The 26,814-nt window shown below is 41.7% G+C and overlaps 1 protein-coding gene across 15 annotated transcripts in view; it reads left to right on the plus strand.

The window, feature by feature from the left end:
• The window catches only part of pard3bb (par-3 family cell polarity regulator beta b), a 189,839-nt gene that overhangs the window by 131,507 nt on the left and 31,518 nt on the right, over positions 1–26,814 (plus strand). For 12 of the 15 annotated variants that reach the window (XR_011687191.1, XM_071472713.1, XM_071472707.1 and 9 more), the window contains one exon: positions 6,922–7,042. Coding sequence is in view for 14 of the 15 variants with exons in the window: in XM_071472713.1 (XP_071328814.1) it covers positions 6,922–7,042 (121 nt within the window). In the remaining variant the exon portion in view is untranslated. The remainder of the gene's footprint in view (positions 1–6,921; positions 7,043–26,814) is intronic. The other 3 variants (XM_071472710.1, XM_071472711.1, XM_071472721.1) reach the window with 1 other exon arrangement.

A 26,814-nucleotide genomic window follows, 5' to 3' on the forward strand; every position in this document is an offset into this window, starting at 1 on the left:
CTTTCACTCACCCTTGTTCTTGCCCCGTTTTTTTTTTTTTTTTCCCCCTCTGACCCACCTGCCAGAATTGGTGATCTTTTGTTGTCAAGCTTCATTAGTGGAGACGTCAGCTAATTAGAGCCAAGCAGAAGCTCAGGAAGATTAGGTGGAGGGAGATGATGAAGGACGAGGCGAGGGAGGGAAACGGAGGCAGGGCAGAGGGGATGGAGATGAGCAGACGATGAAGAGATTAAGATGGAGTGGGAGGGAAGGAGAGATGGATGGTATCAAGGTAGGGATGGAAATGACAGCAGAGATGATTGCCTGCACAAACTGTGGAGGCTGGGACGAGGCGAGAGAGTGAGAAAGGGTTGAATGGAGGTGTGAGAAATTGAAAATAGAAAGAGTGACAGGATTGTGAATATTTACCGCCCTAAATGACTCGCAGTGAAGGAGAAGGTGCAGAGGGAAGCGAACGCATCACAGAAATGTCAAATGACAGAATATATACAGTGATGTAAAGAAAACTCATATCTGTGTAACCAGATGAGGGACAATAACTCACACTGATGAAGTTGTTTTTGTTATCTGCGAGTAATCGTGTGTGTGTGTGTGTGTGTGTGTGTGTGTGTGTGTGTGTGTGTGTGTGTGTGTGTGTGTGTGTGTGTGTGTGTGTGTGTGTGTGTGTGTGTGTGTGTGTGTGTGTGCGCGCGTGTGTGTGCGCGCGCGCGCTCGCACTCGTGCATGTTTGCATGTGTACAAGCAGCCGAGTGAGACAGATACAAGACACAGGCAGAGATAATGCATTGACCTGTGTCTGTTGCTGTGGTCTGATAACGATCCTCTACTCTACAACTAGACACCGGGGAGAACACACACACACACACAGACAGATCAGCACTCATTTGTGGAAGTGTGGAAAGAAAAAGACTACAACTCCCTCTTGTCATCATCAGTCAATATTAAGCTTCATTTCTTCTGTTGTCCTCTCTGTTGATCGACTGTGGCCTGAAAATAAGAATCATTTTTAAACTGCTCATTCATGAGGTCAAATAGTTAAAATATTAATGAATTTTATCACTTGTCTAAGAGCATAAAAAATTACATCAAAGTTGTATTGAATTAAATTAAGTGATCAAGTATAATTAAGTTAATTCACACAATTTGTGTCCTTGACTAAACAGGTTTAAGGTTGCTGCCTTATTAGATCTCAGTCCAGTAGGAAGTGAATGTTCATCTGCTGTTGCACCGAAGAGTCAGACGTTTCCACAGCTCAGGAAAACACAGTTATTGTTTGCTGCATTGATCAACGTCAGCAGGATGCAAAGTCACAAATTCCCTACTTTCTTAAAAAGGGTGAAGGAGCCTTTTGTATACAATGTGCACCACCTCTTAAGCTTTTGGATCAATTACAGTTCATGTTTTCAAGCTTTATTGATTTTCCCAAATGGCCATCATGACTCTGTGTTTGTGCTAATGAAAGGAAATCTGACTTTACTGCTTTGCTTTTTTTCAGAAGGTCAACAGCTCTGCCAGTGGGTAACACTTTTATCCTTTCCTTGTCTACGGTCCCACCAAGACCCACACACACACACACACACACACACACACACACACACACACACACACACACTCTCCTTCTTGTTCTAATAAAGTATGATTTTACTCCTTTCATACCGACTGGTACCATGTCCATAGACTATATTACATCAAAGATTTCATCCTCTTCCTTTGCATATTTATGTGTCGTTTAGCTCTGAATTGAAACGCACACTCACATGTACACATATGTGCATTAATGTGATAAATCTGAACCAAGAACCTGAGTAACATCTTTCCCTTGTGTAGCTCTAAGAGGAGTCTATACGTCACCTGTGTGTGTATGTGTGTACTTACATGTGTGTTGCTGTGTGTACAGATCGTCCTTCGCTCATTTTCAGTCAGATTTATGAAACCTTTCAGCTAAAAGTCATCTGGTAGAGAACACTAAAAGCATCTGCTTGACCTGCCCTCTCTCTCTCTGTCTTTTTCTCTTCTTCTTTTATGTCGTATCCATCTTTTCATCTGACCCTGTCTTTCTTTGTCTGTATCTCTAATTAATTCTTCTGATGGAGGGAAACACCAGTACATCTCCTGGTGCATATGACAAATCACTGTGTTTTCCTTTAGATTCCAGTGCTGGTGTTGGAAATGGATTTGCCACATCTCTCTGCATGGTTTTAAATTATTGATGATGTTATTAAGCCAGGCCTAAAGTCAACCAGGCTGATAATGTCTTTCTAAGGTATTTACACTTAACACCGGCATTAAAGTTTAAATAAATAAAACATCTTCCAGAGGATTTAAACCTATGCATAGTGTATTTCTCCTGAACAGATTGTGTTACTACAGGACCTGACAGATCTCACATTATGTCATTAAAAATGAATGTTAAATATACATGACCTTTGAACATATGCCACATTTCATCCTGCCCTCAGCACTGGAGTCTTGCTTTTAGATGGCAAGGTCCCAAAAACTGATTTAAAGCAAGCCACAGAGGGGAATATATAAGGTTATACCTTACGTCTTATAACCAGTCTTGTAAATATTTATAGGCTTTAATGACAAGAACGTATTCTTTTACTGTGGACATTGATATATTTAAGGGCCTTATTAATGGAACAAAACCCCTCAATTATTAATAGCAGCATTATTAACAGCTATGCCGAGTTTCAGATTCTGATTTTAAACATTTATAGAATTATTATTGGTGTGACAGAGCAAGAGCAAGAGATTGATCTCCCTCTCTCCCCTGCTGTGTGTGTGTTCATGTATGTGTGTGTGTGTATGTGTGTGTGGGTGTGTGTGTACCCACACTTGAGAGAGAGAGAGACAGAGTTTGTTCTTGCTGGGCGACGCCTCTGCTTTTATTTTGAAACGTGCAGATGTGCAGACAAGTGAAGTGTATGTCTGACTCATCTAACATTGTTCCTGATGTGAAATTCTTGTTAATCAAAGCAAAAGTGTTGGTAGGTTGTAAATACATAAACTCATCTGCTTCACAGTCACACAACAATGCTATGCTATGTAGCTGTTACCACATGAATCAACCCCAGTTGTGTTTAATGACCACAGTGGTTGTTAAAAAGTGAAGTCACACAGTTCTGCTTCCTTTATTGCGAACTTGTTTCTCCAAAGCTAATCAGTAACTTCCACACTCCCTCAGTATGTGGTCACGGAAATGTTTGCATACTTATCTGCATGTGTATGTGTGTGTGTGTGTGTGTGTGTGTGTGTGTGTGTGTGTGTGTGCTGTGTATGTCTGTGTTTATCATATTTATTTCTTCTGGAGCCCACCCTCCTCCCTCTATGTGGGGTTATAAATCGTATAAAGCACCCTTTGTGTGTGTGAGTGTGTGTGTACTTATGAGTGTTTGTTTATGTGTGTGTGCATGCCTCTGTGGGCATAAAATGAGTGTTGTGTACATTTTACCACCCTATTCTCCCAGGCCCTCGGTCAATAAAACAGCAGAAGGTATGTGTGTGTTTGTGTGTGTGTGTGTGTGTGAGAGCATATTTGCATGAGTTATGTATCATCTCGTGCTCTTTGTGAGACAAATCACTTCGACTGTGATGCATAAACATGAGAAAGCAAAGCAAAGATGAGCTTGAACAAAACAGAACAGGGCAGAGAAGAACCAAGTAGAAAAGAGTAGAATTTGTTTGACCACGGGTCCATTTGAGCAGAGCAGACTCAGTTTTGCCACAAACAGCCAATGTAACAACAGCAGAGCTAGTTAGCAGTGTCTGCAGCAGAGGCATGTCTACAGTTTACCTCATCATGTTTCAGGTAGAAACTACCAGAAACTCCAGCTCTGTCTGTTCTCTCCATCCAGTTCCTCATTTTTGATGCCTCCACACCAGCGACAGCCGGAGGCATTTTGTTTTTTTCAGCTCGTTGCTCTGTCCGTCCTGTTTCTCTGAGCACGATGTCTCAGTCACACCTTCAGGGAATTTCCTCAGATTTGTTACAAATATTTACTTGGGCTCAGGAATGACTCAGTCAGAAAAGATTGTCAGGGGGTAAAGGCAAGAGGAAAGGGAGGATGTGGGATGTAGCATTAATTAGCAGTAAATGCAAATGTTTATTTTCATCATGAGATAGCCTTGCCTCAGGTGTATCTCCGGCAAAGGTAATAAATACAATAAAAATGTTCAAAATCAAACTAGTATAAAAACGGAGCTGCTGTAAAAAGTGGAGAGTAGCTGAAGCCCTCTGGTAAAGCTGCTAAATGTCTCTAGATGATGTAGTATGCTAATTGGCATATTCATGACATCATTGTGTGCTGTTTGCTTTCTGCTTAGTGTGAATGAGTTGGTTTCAGCCTTTTATCTGTTCTTCTCTCCCACTCTGTGGCTGTGGCCCATTAAGACTGAACTAGCAGTCTCTTCCAAGTCATTCGCACGGTAATGCTTCTATGGAAAGTTGCTAAGGTTTGTTCTGAAAATTGCTAGATTTGTCACTCGGTGCTTTTTTGAAAAAGAAAAGAAAAAAAAAAGAAGTAACGACAACATTGGAAACATGGGGAAACTCCAACACTCACCAAACCAATGGTGTAACTTCATTATTCAGTCAGTCTGTCATGTTTCTGAGGCCGTCCAGAAGGAAAAATGATATTCTTGGATTTACTCAGTTAAAAGAATGATAAAATAAAACAGCAACTAATCAAGAGAATTTTAAAAACATAATTGAAGAGGAAATGTTGAAACTGAACAGATCACAGTGACAGGACAGTCAAGACTAAAAAATGTGTGTCTCTTGGTCATGAGGTGCAGTTAGCATGTGATTTCACTGTGTGTGGATGTTGTGTGTGGCTGCTGACACAGCTGTCTTTCCCTCTGCAGCTAGAATATGGAGCAGAAACACAATCACACAACAACACAAACACACACAGATACACAATGCAGTCCTCGTACAGTATATACTGTAAATAAATGCAGCTTCTGTCAATCTACTGTGTGACTCCCACAGCTCCAGTGAATTTTAAATGGAAAAAGAGAATCAATGAAAACAGGCAGTTCACCACATATCCATATTTCATGTTTTGTATATTGTCATAAATTAACATTAAAAATAGAGAGTGAATATACAGATGAAGAGGAAGATGCTCCTTGGTGGATGAAGATGCTGACAAAAGGACGTTTAAACAAACTGAGGTTGAGGGTGAGAGCAGGGGCAATAGAAATGAGACTGGGTGTGATGTGTTTTCAGAGCTGTGGATATTACAGTCAGTCTCACAGCTCTCTGGGTTCATGGTTTCAAAGAGCGAAACATAAACTTGTGAATGGAGTTTACATTTTAGGAAAAATACCACAGCTGGAAAAGCCTGATTTAGCATTTTAATAAGTTTAAAGGGTTTTGTTTTCAAAATTGTATCATTTTAGAGAAATTAATTAGTTTCAAATGACATCACTGTGTTAATATGAGACAATGGAACCTACACACCCACTTTCAGTCTGCTTGCTAATGTGCCACATCATTGCCTATAATGTTACTAATCCTTGTGTTACATTGCTGGTGGTGTGTAATACAGTGTAATTCAGTTGTTCCCCTCTTCACCATCATCTCTGTGGAATGTCTCTGTCTCTGATGGCTGGACATACATGGACTTCAGTGGGTTTTTGTGGGCTGTGTGTATAGACACTGAATCACTGAACAGCCGGTCTGAGAGATGGAGTAAACACACAATCAGTGCTAAATCAGTAATGAAGTCTGTCTGAACAAAGACTGAATTTTACATAAAGAAAATCAGAGTGAATGTGTTTTCAGATGGGCTCCTTGTTTTTACTGTTAAGCTTAGCTAATATGTATCTGTGCCTTCATGTTGTGTACATGACGATTGGCTGTGGTGTAATCAGTATCTCACCTGGACCACAGCCCCTGTCAGGGATGGAGTATCCCAGGCTGGTTCCTAAAGCTCACGGCAGAATAGAGTTGAAGTGTAGAGTTAAGGTTGGTACAGTGCTAAGATTTTACATTGTTAAAAAAACTGTTTTGTCATGTCCATGTCACTTATTGTGAGACATGCTGACTACTGGTAATACAACAGCTTTGTGCGACCTCTCAGATCAGTTCACAGAATACCTTTGAGAGCAGAGAGAGAGAGAGAGTGTTGATATTTTTCTGACTCCAGTGTGTTTTTCCTCCTTCCACCAACTTGGTTCATGAAATTGCACAGTGCAGTTCTAATGGTGCATATGGGAACATATGTGTATGATATGGCTTTCCATATTTCCATTATGTGTGGGTGAGTGGATGTGTGTGTACGTGCATGACTCACAGAGGTGCCCAGGGTTCAGTGCTGATATGCTGCATATTTCCTCTGGTGACAGAGAGAGAATATTCATGGAGTGATTGATGCTTTTGTTTTCTTGCCTTTTGCAGGAGGAAAAAGAAAAACATGCAAACCCAGATATAGATGTAGGCAGAACGGTTAAGAGATTGATCTTTGTGTGTGTGTGTGTGTGTGTGTGTGTGTGTGTGTGTGTGTGTGTGTGTGTGTGTGTGTGTGTGTGTGTGTGTGTGTGCATGTACACTGGTGGGTGCGTCCAGTATTTATTTCTGCAGTCAAACTTCTGCAGACTGATGTTGAAATGAGTGTTTAAATAAACTAATGGCTTCTGTCGACTGGCTCGTCATGGGGACAGTTGTCTGCTGGTGATGTCAGAGGAGTTTAAGGTTTTATTTTATAGATGAAGCTGAATTTACTCTGTTTTTGGCTGCATTCCTGTTTTCTTCATATTCACCTCAGATGTGTAACAGCTTCATTAACTAAGTTCATTAAGTTTCTTTCTCCAAACATTCTTCCTGTGTGTGTGTGTGTGTGTGTGTGTGTGTGTGTGTGTGTGTGTGTGCGCGTGTGTGCGTGTGTGCGTGTGTGTGCGTGTGTGTGTGTGTAGCAGTGTGGACAGGATCCAGCAGCTAAGGAGAGAGTACCAGCAGGCAAGAAGAGAAGGGATGGTGCCACCTTATGAAGAGCTGGACCCACGACGCAGAGGGCACGAGAGTGACGCACACAGGGTAAGGAGCTGAAACGCACACACACATGTACATATGGACACACAAAGAAACGCGCACGCACAGGACAGTCGACTGTAATGTAGACAAGATAAAAAACCTCATAGTCTCTGAATCTGAAGCTTTTTTTCCCTCCTCACACTTAATAAACTTGTCATCAGTGTGTGGGTCATCAGTGTGTTTGTACGTGCAGAGCGTTTGTGTGACTCACTGCTTTTTCTTACGTGCGTGGAGTGATCAAGGCCCTTCAGCTGTCAGTCGCAAGTTGCTCTCTGACGTGAACGGCTCCTGCAGGCGCTGAGCTGATAGGACTGATATGATCCACTTTTCCCCGACGATGAGACACACAGGAGATAAGTAGAGGTTTTACTTGCTTGTCATCTCACAGGTACTGTTTTTCAAATCACACAGTCACAGTCACGTCCTCACAGATCCACTGCTCAGCTCAGCCTGCCTGAGTCACGCTGTGGAAAGGCTCCGGGACGCGCCTGCCATGCCGTAATGACGGTGTATGATTAATGTGCGAACAAGAAATCACCTCCCACACCGGGACCAGGTGTCACCCCGCCATGACTTTGTTTGCAGCTGTTGCTAACCAAGTGTGAGCACTGCTATTATAAAGATGTTGCTACGTATTCGATTTTATTCTGATGAGTCTGACAGTGCCATTGTTTTGCTGCCGTCCCACCTCCTTCTTACCTGCTGCTCTTTTTCTTTCTTTCTTTGTCAGTGGTGATGACCTCTCTCCTTAATGTTTTAAGTCCAGCTTGTGCAGATTAAAACCTGTGATATGTTGACAGTTTAGTTTCAGGGCCAGAGGTTTATCCCAGGTTTCATGAAGCTCTGCTGCACTGTTTCTTCCACCGTTGACTTATTCACAATTTATTTATACAAGACATTTTATTTGTGACTCAACATATAAACATGGGTAAGAGAACAGTATGAGACTGAGAGCTGATGTCATGGAAAATCTGGATTATTTATTAGTTATTGTCAGTGAATGTTAAAACTGTGTACTGATGCAGGCGATTTTCAGGCTCCTTATTTGAACAAAGAACAACGGCTTATTGTCTTTCCCTTCCTGTTAACAAAAACACGCCCTTTCAGGGATGCAGTAAGTTATCACTGAGTTCAGTTTGTCTTTCAGGACACACACGATGCCTGGTCTCTTTGTGCCTCACTTCAAATCCAACGTCACTGCTGTAAAATAAGGCGCCCCCTGAATTTCACCTTGCTTCTTCTTGTCATTATGATATTTAAGCTTCCAGGCTTTTAAAAAAAAAAAAAAACAGGTCTTCACTGCAGAGCTAAAATTAATCTCCTGTGACAAACGGGCAGGTTTATTGCAGCATTGTCACAGTTTAACCTCTGCACCATGATGAACACTCAGCTGGACAGAGACATGAGCTTTACTTCTGTGTTCCCAGATGCTGTCAAACTTCATTATGCTTTGGTTAAAAGGTGAAAACAGAATTAATAAATGCACCTGTTTGTTGTTGATTTGCATTTTATAATTCAATAATTAATTTAATTATTAAAATGTTCACTTCTAAGCTGAAATTTGTTCATAGAAAGACAGAAAAACACCTCAGGGGTTTAAATGATGAGGAGATGACTTTATGTGCTTATGTGCCTGGATGTGTATTACAGTATGTGTATTACTTAATGGAGTTACAATACACCAGGCTGCGAGTCCTCAGGGCCGCGTAAGAAAATACATTATGTGCTTGTACATCAAGACACAATCAGTCCAGTAGAAGTCAGTGCTGCTTGCAGGGACCCACATACCAGGGAGATTTTTTCTAAAAGTAACTAAAGAAATGCATGAATAGAGTTTTTTCCTTCCTTCTATAGACAGTAACATTAGTTGTAAATGTTGGCTCTCAGGAGACAGATGTAATGAAGCTCATTGACTCACACTGGTCAAGTGTGTAACAAATGTATTATTTTCTTTAAACTGGTTCATCCTTTCTTTAATGTCCTATTGTTTACCTGCGTGCATGGATTATGAGACAATGGGCCCTGGGGAATAGATCCTTCCAGATCCTCAGCCCACTAACAGAGAGGACTTGCCCGCCCTGGTCTTTAGCCTTGACTCTGGAGCAGCTTAAAGGGTCCCGCTGTTCAATCTCTAACTGAACAGCTTTGTAATGTAACCAGACACCAGGTCATGTGGTGCTTTAAGAGTTATTGTATAATGTTCAATTCACTTCTGAAAATAACTTGTACAGAAGCTGCAACAGGTGTAACATGATCCCAGCACACAGCTCTGCTCCTGCACAGGCTGCACAAGGAGGATTGATTAAAGCAGCTACAACCGTCGAGACAAAAAAACTGCAAATTTAACTTTGCATGTTAAAAAGTAAGCAATGATAACAACTATAATTTAATTATAAATATATATACTAGTATTACTATTACTACTACTACTAATACTACTGTTACTATTAATAATATTGTTAATAATTGAGTAGTAAAAATTGTAGTCTTACACTTTTTAACATTAGGTCGACAGACCTGTAGTGAATACATCTCACCAAACTAGAGCTGAAATGTTTCTTTATTCATCAATCAGCTGATTAACAGAAAATTAACCTGCAACTTTTGTTAATCCATTTATAATTGAAGTAATCCAAATAATCAAAACAACAAAAAAAAGGTTGGATGGTGGGTCCAGGTGGGCGGGGCTTGGGGCATGGCTGAGGGTGGTGACTGCTTCGTTATGACATCACAAAGTTCCAGAAGTCCTGACGGCTGGTTTTAAGGCTCAATTTCTGAATACAGGCTGTGTGCATTTCTCTGTGGACTGAGGCTTTGATACTTTCACAGTATTAATATAGAACCTAGACCTGCTTTATAATCACAAACACATGGACATCTACCTTTAGACTATAAGGGACCTTTACATTGTGAATGTTTGCTGTATATCTTTGGGTTTCTGGTCAGACAGAAGTAGAAATTGCAGATGTCGCTGTGGAATTCCATGATATTGTGACATTTTTTCACAATTTTCAGTATTTCCTGATATCTAATGGACCAAACAGGCCTTAGTCAGTAGTTTCTTTTAAATCTATTTTGCGCTCTAGGCTGCACTGCTGTAGTGTTCTCTGAGTTTGAGTCTTGTGTAACAAAATGCTGAAAGTGACATTGAATGATTAAGAAACTGAGCACCTTTTGTTTATCCAAATATACACCTCCCCCGCTTCAACTCAGATCTAAAAGTCACTCAGTTTGTGACCAGCTAAGGGGCAAACTCCTGTACCCTGCGATCGATAGCTGCACATTATACCGCTCTCTGCCTCCAAATGAGAAAAGTTTTTTTTTGTTGTTTATAAAGCAGCGAGCGAGAGCAATTAGCATGCTTCAGAGGTGGAAATTAAGTTTGAAGTTGGGAAGTTAAAAAAAGGAAAAGAAAAAAATCAAAGGAAAAACAGACCAGTAGCAGTTGCCATAGGGCCCAATAAGCCTCTCTCATTAAGGATGACGCATTTATTAATTAAAGCAGCGGCGATTATTTACCTGACTGGCTTTCTGTAGGAAGGGGAGCAGGAGAAGTAATGGTTATGGAGGTGAGCCGACGGCAAACTAATTCAACTTCACTTTTATTGGTTTGTTTGTTTCTCCTTAAGATGGTTTTATTTTTTGTGTAGGACTTGGTGAATGACTATGGAAAGTAAAAGCAATGGAAACTTAAGTGTAGAGAGGGTGAAAAAAACCAGAGATGAAGGCAGGCATGAAGGGAGAGAGAGAGAGTTCCTCATGCAATGTTGCCTGTACTGAGTGTGTGTGTGTGTGTTTTTGTCCCCCTATGGCTCCATTACCATTTCATTGATTCATGGTTATGGGTTAGCTGTCTCCGCTAGCAAAATTATGTTTGCCTAAAAACAATTATCAAGCATCAAAAGCCACACCACAAGTTTGTTTCCAAGTGAGTGCATTGTGTGCTTGTGGGTGGGTGTGTGTATTTTGGAAGACAACAACAGACTTTCTCCCTAAGGAGAGGGGAACTAAATCAACAGGGTGCCGTTGCTTTTGTCACACACATACACACACACACACACACACACACACGCACACACACACACACACACACACACACACGCACATACACACACACAGTCCTACGCAGAGGGTATGGAAGCCAATTGTTATGGTGGGCGGTGTGACACAGCCTTTATTATAGGATTTAATTATAATGAAACGCTTTCATCTAGTTTTTTTTGTACTCTGGGCTTTAATATGTGTGTTCATTTACAGTCAGTCATTTAATTACTAATGGCATTTTGTTGTGTGATGCAAAATGAAAAAGCACGGAAACCCCAGATTTAGAAAGCGCTGAGCCACACAGCTGCTGCCTGCTCACAGCGCCGCTTCACTCTGCTTCATCTTAAAGGCTTTTCTCAGCACCTGTTTTCTTAATGTACAAATGTGCTCACCTGAAGCTTGTCAGCACCGCCACCGTCTGACTGAGTCGTCATTACCTTCACTGGAATAGTTGGGGACTAAATGCTTTGCTCAAGAGCATTTTCATGTTTTTTTCCCATTTTCCTTAGTAAGTGTGTTCTTGCTATAAAAACAGGTTGGAAGGAGTGTGCAGCTCTCATAGTCGGGAGTCAGAGAGAACATTAGACACTGATTCAGGCTACTTATCTCCATTCTTTTACCCATTTTCAAAATGTCTCCCCCAACAGTAGGATAATAAGTCCCAGTCAAAACTACCCCCACAAGTATTGGCAAACAGGAGCGAATGTGTCAGCTTGCCTGAAGGTGATGTCTTTACCTCTTCATCTTTGTCTTCCTGTCCATGTCCTCCCTCTGATTCTTATTGTTTTGAAAATTCTCCATATTTCAGGCAGGAAAACTGAATATGAGTGGTAGTGGTGTCAGCAGACCATGAAGCTAATGTTTATTCTTGTATTTGATCCAGACATAAGAAATATATTTCATCAAGTGAAAATGTTTTTTGTCAGCGGAGACGGTGGAAAGGTGCAATTCTGGTTAAATTACTAAAATAAAGTGTATATTGACAATTATAATGTGCATCGATTGTTTAAAAAAGACAACAGGCATAAGAAAAAGAGCTAATTACTGTGTGATACTGGTAAATATTCATTTTCATCCAAATATTACTGCGTCATCATGTTTAGCTCCACTTCTCATATCGCTGGTACCAACATTTAAATCATTGGCAATACAGCATATCAATCAAGGACATTGATATAATTCCAGATGACATAAAGAAGTGTAATTAATTTTATGTCACATAGCAAAGCTGTGCTGTCCTCAGTCTGATGTTTGAATCAGTCTTTTCATTGGATTATTGACTGTTGATGAAGAATTTTTTGTGATCCATTCATGCATCTGTTTTCTGTATCCCAACATGTATTGAAAGGATCTGTGTGTCTCTGCACTGGGGGAATAAAACCCACACAGAAACAGGGGGAACATGCAAACCCCACTGAGAAAGGTCCTGGCCGCCACATAAAAGTCTCAGAGTTGGGGAATTGTGGGTTTGGAAAAATAAAACTTCTCTGTCTGAACTGTTTCCCCATCCACTCCTGGTGCTGTGTGTGTGTGTGTGTGTGTGTGTGTGTGTGTGTGTGTGTGTGTGTGTGTGTGTGTGTGTGTGTGTGTGTGTGTGTGTGTGTGTGTGTGTGTCCAGCTGTTCCCTGCAGTTCTTTATTTTTTCCAGTTGACAGATCTTTTCTACGTCTAATGAAGCTTTGAATTCGAAGTGAACTGAATCCAATGAGACAATCAGAAGGTTTTTATTTACTAATTACATATTGTATTTCCCCTTCACTCACATGGAGACATGCAGGCGTACACACATAGTTCAGACTGTGGCAATAAGTCAAGTCAGGCCATGTGTTTCACATCCTCCTCAGAACCAAGGAAAGTTCACGTTTAACTCTGTCAGTCACTTTGTAGAAATCAGGTAAACTTGGAAGAACTGCATCATGGTCTTTTACCCATAACACCTCAGTGCTGATGAACCAGTTCACTTATTGTTCAGTCAACGTTGTCAGTGTTTAAATAAAGCATAGCAACTTATGGCTCTGGCTGAATTAGATTTTTGAACATTTAACAAAATTTACTTTTACCTTTGTTCTAAAGGTGGCAGCAAAAAAACAGTTTTCCTGGAGGTGTAGTTATAGTAGCTGTGAAGATAAACATGTGCAGGCAACATTTGAACAGGTTCAGGTTTGTTGCCGTTGGCACTGAACGAGCACTAACACTGACTCGGTCATCTGTGTCGCCTCCATGTTGCCCCTACTCAGTTATAAGAGGATCTTGTATCATATCCTGTTGATCAAGACTGAATTCCTTGTCCTGTCAGAGCTACGTCCGGATTCATCACATTGTAGTGTGTGTGTGCGTGTGTGTGTGTGTGTGTTTTTCTGGAATTTTCTTTTTTGTCTTTGGTTCAAGGTCTCAGTCCCCTGAACTGGGTCCAGTATTCTCCCTAACCTTGTCACTACTACCATCCAGAGACAGCCGCGCCATTGTGTGATTCACAATAGAATTTGGGAAAATCCCGGCACACGATTCCCACAACCTTTCTTATTTTATCTTCCTTCTTTTTGTTCATTTTAAACTGACTACTGTGAGATCTCTTCTCTTTCGTCACTTTTATCCAGTTGTCAGACTTGTGTTTCATTTACAGCATGTTGAGATTTTACATGAAAGACGAATGTTTTCGTCAGCTCAATCAAAATTAATCTTATATTCTCTTTAAAAAAAACAAAAGATTGGGGCACCTGGTAGAGCGAGTACCATTAAGGCTTAGTCTTAACCAGCGGCCCTTTGCTGTAACTATAAATAAAGGCATAAAAAAAGCCTGGGAAAAAAATTGTTTGTATTTATTAGTCATTTAGCCCGCCTTGTATTTTAAAGATGTCATACAGACTTAAAAAATGAATTGTATTCCCTGTATGGTGGAAAACAATATTTCCACAGCTTCCGTTTTACTGGTCGTGACGCCATGTTTTAAAAGCACTGCCTCAGTCAACCTGTAAGTGGGTTGGAAATGAGGGGACACCGACACCGAGTGTTGACTTGGGCAAAGACAGAAAATCTTTTCACCATGATAGCACAATTTAGTGCCACGATCTGTGTGTATGTGGGCACATTAGTCATGAGTATCACCCACTGAGACCCATGACTAACAATGAACACAGTTTTCCATCCTGTACAAAGCAGCGTATTTCTCTGTTTGGAGTGCAGGGCGAGGAGAGGTGAGGATTCCTCAGGCGATATGTTTTTTTTCCCGTTGTTTATCACACGTCTGAATCCTGTGAAAGAATCAACTCGTCTCACTGTGTTGCTTATTGTTTGTCTGTGCAGAGATAAACTACCTTTTGTGGTTGCATTTTATAATATACACTCACCATATACGCCCTCATGAGATCCTGCATAATTAATGAGCAAATATTTTGGGTGAGAAAATGTCATTTGGAGCTCGAAATGTCTAAATGTATTCTCTGTCTTTCCTTAAAGAAATTAACCATTGCTGTGAAATTAACCTGTAATATTAGACCTTTGTTGAAGCTTCTTGGTTTTGTGTAGTTTGAAGTTTTATTAGTTTGTACCTCTGAGGTATGAATTGAAGCACAGCTCTATTGATGCTATTAGAAGGTTGTAAGGATTAGTAGAAGGATAGAGACGTGATTGTCTTTGACTTGGCCATATACTCAAGCACAGTGGGATTCAATGGAGAAATAAAGGTTGAATTGGTGAGTTTCAGGTTTAAGGGCGAGTTCACATTGATATTTGGTGAACAATAGAACAGATAAGCAGCCTTTTCTATACACAGTCCCTTGATGTTAGAGCAATGCAGCAGACTAATGGTCCTTCCAGATAAGGCAGCCAAGCTCTGTTTATGGCCAAACAGTGAAATGTTCTTCATGTGGCCTCAGTCAAACTCAGTATGTCTTTCTCTTGATGAAAACCAAACTGCAGGTGAGAAGAGGTTTATAATGGCTGCAGTGCAGGGCCTTTAATGGTTAGGATGCTAAACGTCTGTTGATGTCTGAGCTTTGCAGACGCCAGTGAGTTGTGGATTCATTTAAGTGTCTGGAATATGTAGCTTACTTTGTCTGCTACATATAAAACCTGTGATTAAAACTGAAGATGAATCCTCTCACCTCATATTATTCATTTAATATCAAAACCACGTCCTGGAGTTCAGAGCCAGCGCAACAAAAATGTGTCATTGTCTCATATTTTCTGACTGACTGGTGGTAGTTAGTATAAATCGCATAAATCAGCCTTTTGCAGGTAATAATTCAGTTTCTGCTTGAATGAAACTTGCTCTGTGAGAATAATGCTTTAAATTAAAGCTTCTGAAATTAGATGTTTTGTCCAAACCATGGATGTGTGCTCGTCAGACCTTTATATTTGTCTTTTTACAGCCGTGCCGGGGCAGGCAGAAGCTCTTTGCCCTCCCTCTTTGGGCACTCACACAGACACACACACACACACACATATATAACCCTTTCCTCCGTGACCTCGAAACTCTTCATGTGATTTCAGCCATTATAAAACAGAAATAGGTCTGCTACCTTGGGTGTTTTATAGGTGGACAGGGAGGGGATCGAACCCCAACCCTCTATTAATAAAAAGGGCCTGCGGTAAACCTTGTAGCTGAGTGTGGCTCTTTGTTATCACAGGACAGGGTGAAGAGAATTGTTTGTGCTCTACATAAAAACATCTCTCTCTCTCTCTCTCTCTCTCTCTCTCTCTCTCTCTCTCTCTCTCTCCCTCTCTCTCCCTCTCACTCTCTCTCTCTCTCTCTCTCTCTGACCATCACATTCACCCCAGTTCATGTTTTTCAGCATTATTCCTTCCACTCTCCAATACGAGGTACATCATTATTTTTTCGATTAAATATGACAGTTGGGGAATGAAATGCTCGCGTTGGTTGATAGGTGAGATGATTGATAGGTTCACCCATTCATGCGTCTGCAGATGAAAGGAAAAACCAACACACAGCATTGTCGCGAGGTCATGGGTCACCTTGTGTCATCGGAGCAGCTTCAGTTGGAGGGTTGGATGACGGTCGAGTGGCATCTAACTCGTCGGTCCAACATCTCCCCAGGCTGTTCAGCTGCACTGAGAGCTCATCAAACCGTCCACTGATCCCCCACGCCCTGTGACTGGGGGCATTATCGTCCTGAAAGAGACCCCTCCCATCAGATAGAAATGTTTCATCATAGATTAGAGGTGATCACTCAGAACAACTTTGTGTTGATCTGCAGTGACCCCTCCCTCTAAATGCCCTCCTCAGGATAACAGAGCCCCCTGATCCCCTCACTGTGGGGGTCGAACTTTGAGGCCTGCACCGTTCTCTTGGTGTACACCACATGAGAACTCAGATAGACTTTATCTCCCATCCCTGTCGATCAGTGCTGTTGTTTTCGCCTGTAATGAGGGGTTTATGCTCCGCAGCCTGTAACACCCCCTCTGTGTGACTGTTGACGGCCTGTTGTTGCTGACACAGTCTGCACCTGCATTTATATTCTCAGACACCTGAGGGAGAGTAGCTCTTCTGTTTTCACACTAATATACGAGCATCACATTAAATGTGCACAATTTTAATTTGTACCCTCCTGTCACAGAGTTCAAGTGCTTGGACAGAGAGAAGGAAGGACAGGTGGACATGTAAACACTGTATATACTCAGAACAAGTGCAAGAAGAAAAGCAGGATTTGATGAAATACAGAGACAAAAAGTGAGTTTTGTCCTTCAGCACGAAGTAGGATCATATTTCTCCAGTCTCCATTATTAATACCAGCTCTGGGTGACCATAAATCCACAGGAATATACTTCACCCACTCGCCAGAGACTGCACCGCTGGCAGCAGACACACACACACTTACTGACTCCATCTCTAATCTGATGATTTCAAGGGGATGCATTTCAAATATGTAAGCACAGAAACACACTTAAAACACACGATAAAATCCACAAACATATACACTGCCCAGTGCTAACACCAAGCCACAACTGTTGCTCTGATCATGTTCCTTTACTCTCTGTCTGAAAACGCACAGTGTGTAATGAACTTGTATGTAACTGCAGCTAAGTTCTACAAGAGAGAGACTTCTCAACTGTGAGGATTTTCCCTGCACTAAGCATTTTTTTTTGCAGAAAAGCCCCTTCATTTACTTTGCTGATAGATTCGACTAAGAATTGAATCACACTACAAATCTTCCCCATTGCACAAATTGGATAAGGTTTAGTGTTTGGCATCTCTGGGGACTTCCAACGTAAATTCATCATCTGACAAAGCAGCATTCTTCCAGAAGCAGCAGAGTGGGACCTGCTCTCCTCTGAACACAGGGGCGGCTGAGTGGATGAAGAAGCTAATAGTGAAGACGTGTCATGCTGCTTCTGAGCAGAGATCTGACTGAATAAGATCAGTTTGCAAATGTTATCTGGCACAGAAGGTATAAAGACAGCACTGCCCTGAGGAACACACACACACACACACACACACACACACACACGCATAAAAACATATTATCATACACACACACGCACAAGTGCACAGCCACATATCTGCACACTTTGCAGTCACACAGCGGTGTTTCCTGTGTGATCATGGGATCGAGCCCAGTGCTGTTACTCACTCTGGCCTTATAAGGACAAGCAGAGCGTTGGAACGGTACAAATGTGCTGAATCTAATGGAACAGGGAGGAAAGTGGGCTCACACTGATGGTCCAGAACAACTGCGAGGCAGACAGAGGGAGGGATCAAGACAGAGAAAAGAAGTGGCGAGGAAGGGAAAGGAAAATGCAGAGCAATCAGAGAGCAGATTTTCTACATTTGACAAGCTTTGCTTTTTATTATGCAGCATATTTTTAGCTAAAAATTTTATTTATTTAAATTTCTTCATTTGAAAATGTTTTTATAGCATGAAAATTCAGGGAAGATAGTTACTGTAAATGTTCCTCTTTTCTAATTTCTTTTTTATTATTTCTTTTACCATTTTTCTTTACTTTTCCTCTCTCTCTCTCTCTCTCTCTCTCTCTCTCTCTCTCTCTCTCTCTCTCTCTCTCTCTCTCTCTCTCTCTCTCTCTCTCTCTCTCTCTCTCTCTCTCTCTCTCTCTTCTCTCTCTGTGTGTGCGTGCGTGCGTGCGTGCAGCAGGTCAGGAGGTTGTAATCCCCAAGTCAGACGAGATGGGATCAGTGCCGACTCAATGGACCCAGACACATAGCAGCGTCTACTAGCATAGACACACACACACACATACATGCACAGATATGATATACATCCTCTCACTGTCTACGTCAATAATGGAGATACTCTCATATTCAGACATTTATTGTTCTTCTGTCTGTCCCATGTTCCCCCTCTGACTCTTTCAAGTCCCCATGGACCACTCACCATTGAACTGAACTCACACACAGACACACACACACACAGACACACACACGTTTAGTCATGAGGTAATCTTCAGCGAGGTTCAGTGGTTATGACTGACTGGAGCACTTAACGACTGACTCATTGTCAGAGATTTGGAGCCATTAACAATTAAATCATTCACACACATTCACACACTCACAACTGACCAAGTGAGATTGTGTGTGTGTGTGTGGGTGTGCAGATTAATATGTGTGTGTGCTGTAGAGCACGGTGGTGTAATGGTAAATGTAGTAACCGAGAAAATTGAAAGAAACCTTAAAAGTGTTTCCAGCTTGGAGAAGGATCCTGTGTGTGTGTGTGTGTGTGTGTGTGTGTTAAGGATGATGTTAATATGAAAGCCTCTGCAGATCATCAAGCCAAATGTAAAACCATTTTGAGTCAGACTGGTCCAAGCCAAGTCACACAGGCTCCATTTGATTTGGCTGGAGAGCAGCAGGAGCAAAAACCTGGTGTTGAAAGAGATCACACACACACACACACACATATCTAAGCATGTAAAAATGCCTGAAACAACACGAAGCCGACCTACTGCATGCACACTTCTGTCGCACGCTACAGTACGACTTTGAGTCAGTGGAGCTTAAATCCTACAGACGACACGTTGCTCTCATCTCACTGAAGTAATGAAAATCTAACCCTCTGCTCCTTTTAGGATCAGAAGAAGCTTCTTTGTTTAACAAGGGAAATGTTCTGGTGGGAAAAATCTTATTTTGAGACAGAAAATCTTATTTTTTTTTCATTGCAATATATATTTTTTTAAAGTTCAAATTCACCAAACACAGTGGTAAACATGACTGAGGCTGCACCTTAAAGCATCAATTAATTGATCAATTATCTTTTCCATTTTGTCCATGAAATGTCAGTGATTTCTGTTTTGCCAGTTTCCCATATTGTGTTATTTGGATTCTACACACTCTGTAAAACTTTGATAAAAGGCGCATTTATAAGCTTAATTTTAAAAAACTGTTCATCAGTAACGAGCCTCAGCATTTGAGCCATTGTTTTTCTGAAGCACATTTCTGCCGATGTTTTTATTTTATCTTCAGCTGTGAAGTCGGCTTCCTCAGTCTATGTCAACATGAGCGTTATAAATGAATCATTGATCATCTTTCAGATTTTAACAGTGATGACTGAGCTGCTACAGCGATGATGGTTTACAGATACGGGTGATTCAAAATCGATGCAGATGATATAAAAAGCCACAACCGTGCATCATGTTTGTGCGTGACGACAGCTGCTCTGATGCTGCTGGAGAACCTCACCAACGCAACACACACATATCAGCAAACCCACACGTTTTCATCCCACTGACAGGTCTAATGAGTGGTGGAGCGTAAGTGTAGACATGCAAACTGATGTTTAAGAGTGATTCTGAATCCATTTATATGAACTGTGGGGGTGGAAATGAGGCCCGTGGACATGCACCCAGCTCTGAAATGATGGCGTATGTGCGGCTCTATGAACCTAATGAAAAGAATGTGTATGCATATTTCTGTCTTTGTGTATCCACACAGTTTCAGTTGTGTATCTACACAGAGTTTTCTGATCTGGGGATCAAAGTTGAGGAAATGAAGGGACAGTTGGAGAGAGTGAGGCAGAGGAAAATGAGAAGAGAAGAGAAAACAGAGGAGAAGATACAGGAGGAAAAGTCAACAAGTGAAGGAGCTGTCGAAGGTCAAAGATGGATAGAATAGTTAGAGAGAGGCAGAGAGAATGAAGTGATGAGGTAGATAAGATCAAGTCAGATGTATAGAGTGAGTGGAGGGGGTGAAGTGGAAAGCATGAGTGAGACAGATGGATGGAGGGAGAGGGGAAAAAGACTGAAAGGGGCGAGTTATGCATTGGGTCATTATGGAGGAATGTTAATATGATTAGTGAATGACTCTGACCTCGCTGTCTGGGACTGGTGCCTGGCTGGTCTGATGACCGCTGAACGTCTCTCACACACACACACACACACACACACGATAGAAGGATGAAAACATACATCAGACACATATGCCAGAAAAAACACACACACACACACTGCACACAAGAATGAACGCATGATCTCATATTAACTCAGAAGAACAGAAGCATGTCTGAATACACACACACACACACAAACACACAGTCTCCCTCACTGGCATGTGTGATTTGTGTCTTCCTCCTGCCAGCAGGACAGAATGAGTCAACATGTCATGACTTATTATCTGTTTTGAACATGTATGATTCCCAACAGCCTGGCCCCATAAAGTTTGGGTTAATATCCAGAGGGCTTCATGGATCTGTGGTCCCAGAGTCCCAGAGTGACAGACACAAGTCATCCTGTAGGTCCTGACATGAAAAGCTGAAGAAGCTGTTTATCATCCAGAACTTACTGTGGTCTACTGGATGTGGAAACATGCAGTTACAGCTGCTGGACACCACAAGAGGAAGTTGTTCTTCTTTTCATTTACTTTTAAGAACCAATAACCTCAACAATAGTCACAGTAGTATTCACTGCAAAGAACTAGTCCACATGTGATGTAAAGCACTTTTAATCAGACATGGAGTGAGCAGTCAGTTGCTGAGCCTGGTGGAAGGAGCTTACATCTTTGATAACTGGTTCACAATCAAATCTTTCTCTGCTCCGTTGCTGGAAAGTGTTTAATGTGAAACAGCAGCAGGAAGCGTTTTCTAAATCATGAGTCAACCTGTCATGACTTATCTGTTTTTAACATGCATGATTCCCCACAGTCTGGCCTCCGCACACCTCTGACAGCACAGCTGGCATCTGTTGCACGGACGTAAAAACAGAAATGTAGTGGTTCTGAGCTCTGAAGCAGAGACCTTCTCAGAACAGCTTCTCCATCCACCCGCGTGGCCACATCACCTCAGCTGAGGGTCGAAACATCTTATCATGGCCTCAGATAATGATGTATGAAGCTGTGGTGTGCTGTGAGTGCTGGGTGCTTCAGCTTCCCCCACAGTCCAGAGACATGTTGGGGAGGTAAGGCAACTTTCACTGCAGACAGGAGCAACAGGGCGGATGCAGGCGGATATATTAGTATTCTGTGCTCTGATTCAGCCAAATGCACCAAAACTTATTGGACAACATTTCATCATTCAGCAGGACAATGATCCCAAAGAGCTGAAGAGCTTTTTTAAGTTGAAGAGGTGGAATATCTTCAGCTGGCCAGGTTAGTCACCTGGTCTCAGTCTGATTGAGCTGCACTCCACCTACTGAAGACCAGACTGAAGACAGAGTGACCCGACAGGCACAGAGCTGAAGGAGGCTGCAGCGAAGCTCCTGGAGAGCATCACCAGCATCACCAGGGTTCAGACAGACACTGGCTGCAGTGCTTTCCCACAAAATATTGAATATGACGATCATGTCAGCCCCTAAACTGTGTTAAAAGAGTTATATTTCCCTCACTCTTCTTTCTATACTGATGTAAACCTGCTGTATGTAGAGTCTTTTATTTAATTTAATTAATTCAATGGTCCGAAGCCTGAAGAACAAATCATCTCAAACTGTCTGGGCTGCAGGTTTAAATCAGCCATGTTTTGAATGTGTCCTGACCAGGACATGTACACAAAAGATTTTTCAGCATATATGCACACAAACACACATTTACATGCGATGGGAAGCGCTCGTAAAGATCCAGGCCCTGCATGTGTTTTCATTCTGTTTTCAGGCACATCCAGCAGAGGGCCGTATTCATATCACATGCAGAAATAGAAAAGATCCTTTAATCTGGCGTGAAAGCCTCTCTTGTTGCGGCGCTGTTGGCAGAAACGCTTCGAATAATACAGTTTAATATGTAGAGGTCACATTCTTGGAAAACCTATCAGCATTTGTGGCCATGGTTGTGTGTTTAGCTGTGTTTGTGTGTGTGTGTGTGTGTGTGTGTGTGTGTGTGTGTGTGTGTGTGTGTGTGTGTGTGTGTGTGTGTGTGTGTGTGTTTTCCTTTCACGTATAGCTCATGGGTCTTCATGTCCCTTCGTTCTTATCAAATCTAGATTTTCTATTGAGCTCTCATGATTTCTATTTCAGGCTCTGAGAAAGATGCCAGCAGGCAAACATTCAGACAAACACACAAAGCCTTGTCCAGGTATGTGTGTAAAGAGTGATGAGTTTTGGTCCGGTGGAGAGTGTTATCACCAGTGGCCACCACACTGTGGACAGGACAGATAGCCAACTGCCATGCACCTGTGTGTGTGTGTGTGTGTGTGTGTGTGTGTGTGTGTGTGTGTGTGTGTGTGTGTGTGTGTGTGTGTGTATTTTTTTGATTGTTGGCTCAGCTGTGCTGTTGAGTGCAGACACACCTCTATATGTCAGATATGTGTACCTGCGTGCACGCCGTCTACACACTTTTGTCAGCGAGCGAGGATAAAGTGTGTGTGTGTGTGTGTGTGTATGTGTGTGTGTGTGTATTCAGAGATTGTCAGCGATTCTTAAAGCAGCGTGCAGCTCTTGAGCTTCTGAGAGAGAAATATCTGACACTGAAATATGGTGAGTCATCTGGTAGATAAGAAATACTGAGAGCTGGAGAGGAAAGGAGGAGGGGGCTGGGGTTGGGGTTGGGGGGGCTGAGAAGCATACAGTAGTAAGAGTCAGTGAGTTTCAAAATAAGAGCAGTGTAAGAAACTCCAGAAGTGTCAGAAAAGAGTGAGGGAGTTGGGGGCTGGGGGGGGTGTGCTGGGAGAGGAGGATACGGAGGAACATCAGGATCGTAAACAACCTCCTGCTGAAACCTTTAAAGCTGGAGTGGGTGTATTTTTTAAATAGCCTCCCTCTAGCTAAGACACTGCACTGGTTATTATAAGATATCTTCTGATGTGAATTTATGGTCAGAGTCGTGGTCACTCGTAGGGCTTATTGTAATGCTGTACTTCTTCATTGTGAATAGGTAAATCTGCACAGGACCAGAACATACTTAGTGTAGTGTAGTGAACATGCAATTAGGAGATAATGACCAGTTTCTTCCGGGTGCAGTTGTTGGGTGTTGATGATCAAATTTATATTTAAGTCTTCAAGTTTTTGCCCAGTTACTTTTGACTTTGGGCACTTTAACTGTGTCTAAAGAGCTTTATTTCCAACACAGTTCTTTCTATACTGATGTAAACCTGCTTACATTAAAGCTGAGACTTGGTTCTTTAATGTAGTGTCTATTATTTTATTTCAGATTGGCCTGAAGAGCTAAAAAAAAATAACTTTGTTTACTTATACACTGTCCACGCTTTGTATGTAGGGTGTGTGAAACACGCATTTGTAACACACAGAAACACACATTCACAATGGCAGGTGCTCCTAGAGATCCAGCCCCAAGTTCTATAACTGGGAGAAGTGGATTTTTGCTGGTATTTGTATTAAGTTGGATATTTGGAAGAGAGAGACAGAACAGTTGTTTTTTTATTGACTTATTACAATATCATCTTTAAAAATCAGTTTGCTGTGTGGTTGACTTCATTTAAAGTTGTTTTTTTTTTTGCTTGTGCAACCTCAGATTGAATGCATGGAGCCTTTGTAGGGTTTAGTCTAAGTTGGTCTAAACCACAGAGACAACTTTGTCTCAGTATGTGTGTTTACACAGAATTAATCTTTGATGAAATGTTCATGTTTATTTAACATTAATTTGAATACAGATGTATTTATACAAACATACCAGATCAGCTGTTACATGCGTTGATACATATTTGTTTTGCTCATGTCACCACAGATGAACTTTGCTGCTGTGCCACTGAAACTGCAGCTGAAAGAGATTTTTTCTACTTGAGAAAAAGTGTTATCTCTAAAAAGAGTGGAGAGTGTGTGTCAGGCAGAGAGTCAGTGAGAGTTGAGCAGAAATAGAGGAAAAATTCAAGTCACACAGTGAGATATTGAGAGAGGGCAAGCTTATGTAACTGTGGCATTTCAATACAGCTGTCCGAAATGCTGACTGAAAGAAAGTCAGTTTCACTTAATGTTTTCTGTGATAAAGAATAGACATAGTGCTGGAATACTGGGAGAATATTCACTCCAAATCAGTGTAACTAGTGAGGCAGAGAAAGCTTTTCAAGTTCCACTGCGCTCTGCATTTTGTAGTTTTTTTCTCCATACAGCTCACTTGATATTTTTTTCCAACCCAGTAACATTTAGACCTTTCCATTTAATACTCAAATTTTCACAGTTTGCCAACTTTACTTGAAAGAGCTCTTCATTAAATTAGGCTTAATGGACAGGAAATCACTGGCCTGCCTTGGTGAATTTCGGCGGTTTTAAAGTAAAGTCGGCAAAGTGATGGAGAAAAGAAAGTGAATTGAGTTGGAGCTAAAACCCTGCAGTGTGTAATGTAGCCATAATAAAAGTCCCACACAAACCACTGCTCACTGGGACCTGGTTATGGCCGCACTAAAAACTAAAATGTCATCATCTTTAAGCACCTAATGACGAGCTTAGGAAAATGTGCTTCTACTAATTATCAATATTTATGCAAAACAGAAGGTTCTGCAGGAAACGTGCAGCATTAGAAAATTAAGTATAGGTGGTGTTTATTTCCAAATCTGGCAGGTTCGCAGTTTGGTTTCCTTTTTATTTCTTCAAGTAGCAGTGGAATTCTCCCATTGGTCACTTTTAAATGGAGAGATTTGTTTCCAACTGCTAACTCGAAACTAGCCAACCTCTTCAGTGAAGATGTCTCAATAGTGTTTGGGAATACAGGCCAAGTCCCTCACACACACACACACACACACACACACACACTCTTCCTCGTTCCCTCTCCCTCTTCTCTCCCTCTCTGTCCTCCCATCTGTGAGTTCAGATGAACAGAAGTCTCCCGGGGGTTTTCATTGGCCGTGCTCCACACTAAGAGGCGAGCTAATTGGCCAGCTGGGGCCCAGCCGGTTGTTGGAGACAGGGCATTGGCCAAGAGAAGGGTCAAGTGACATGTCATTGGTCAGATTGGCTGGTAACCTGGCAACACTTCAGGCTTTCCCTCTTGAGAGAAGCCTGGTGAGAAGAAAGGAAAAAAAACAGGGAAAAACTGCTGAACATAATTTGGCAACAGACTTTCTGAAAATTTGTCAGTTAATTTGCAGCTTTTCAGAGATGGAAAAGTACGTATGTGTGCGAGCTGCACGTCTCTGCTGTCCCTCTGTGAATTTGTAAATAACTCTCAATCATTACAACTTAAGTTGTTGGAGGCACCGAGTCACCTTCATCTTCACCAATTCATCAGACCAAACAGGCAAGAAGTCGCAGCCGCCTGGTTACCATGACAAGCAAGAGTTAGATTTCTAGCGTTTCCTGATCTCAAAGCTTCTACATGATTCGCTCTGGTTAATTTGAACATTTTAATGAATGCTGCAATGAAACATTGCTTCGGGCAAACAGCCTCACCTTTATCCAGAACTTGTCCAGCTGTGGTGTCAAATCCAAAATGCTTTTAAACATTACTTCATTGTTATCTGCACAGCCTGGTACTTTTCTCCATTTTGCACCAATGAAAGAGGAAACAATAACCCAGTTTTCTGACCGGGCGCTGGGGAGAGCAGTTGGTCAGATGGACAGTTCATTCTAGCAACACCCACCATCTGAAGTACAAGCCTGAGTGTGTGGGTCCTCTTGAAGGCACGGCTTGATGCACTCCTACACTGAGATTGTTGGATCAGAACAGATTATTACAGATCCACTGTTTCACTTTTTCCCTTTTTTGTCAGATTTTGCACAGACAGTGAGAGTTGTCCTGCCGAGTGAAGCTCAGGGAATGATCGAGGTTGTAGTGTAAAGAATCCCATGTTTGCAGGTGGCAGCAGATGGGATGCAAACAGGAATCCTCTCTGTAAAGTAACAGCCAGTCTGTCCAGCCCGGTCTTCTCCTTATAGACAACAACGGGACACGTTGTTTCTCAGAGACATTCATTCACTATTCATAAAACCACAAGAGGTTCTTGTTCAGAAACATAGACACAGGTAGTTTTAAGGTCTTGACCTTAACCTGTGTAAAGCACCTGGAGATAATGTATATTATGATTCAGCACAATTTAATTAAAATTGAATTGAACTGAATTCAGATGTTTGAACAGATGATGAATGTTATCATTTTCCTGGTGAGAAGAGTCTCCAGACTCCTCTCTCTCCCTCACTGTAGGTTAATATCGGTCCACCTTTAACTTTTTATTAAGTAGCCGGGTGAGCTAATCCAGAGGAAATGAGAGGTGGAGGTTAGTCACCGTGGATTAGTCTGGTCCCAGGACATCAAACGTTCCATTCCCACCCAGGAGATAATCATAGCCAGGTAAGCCAGGAAATTAAGTGACTGGCTTTCAGAGAGTTTCTAATCCTCGTCTCTCTCTCTCTTTACATTTCTCATTCTTTCCCACCGAACCTACTTCTAATTC

The sequence above is a fragment of the Trachinotus anak genome, unplaced genomic scaffold (genome assembly GCF_046630095.1).
Source record: "Trachinotus anak isolate AG129_WGS33_773 ecotype Australia unplaced genomic scaffold, CSIRO_AGI_Tana_v1 ptg000039l, whole genome shotgun sequence".
Classification (NCBI taxonomy): domain Eukaryota; kingdom Metazoa; phylum Chordata; class Actinopteri; order Carangiformes; family Carangidae; genus Trachinotus; species Trachinotus anak.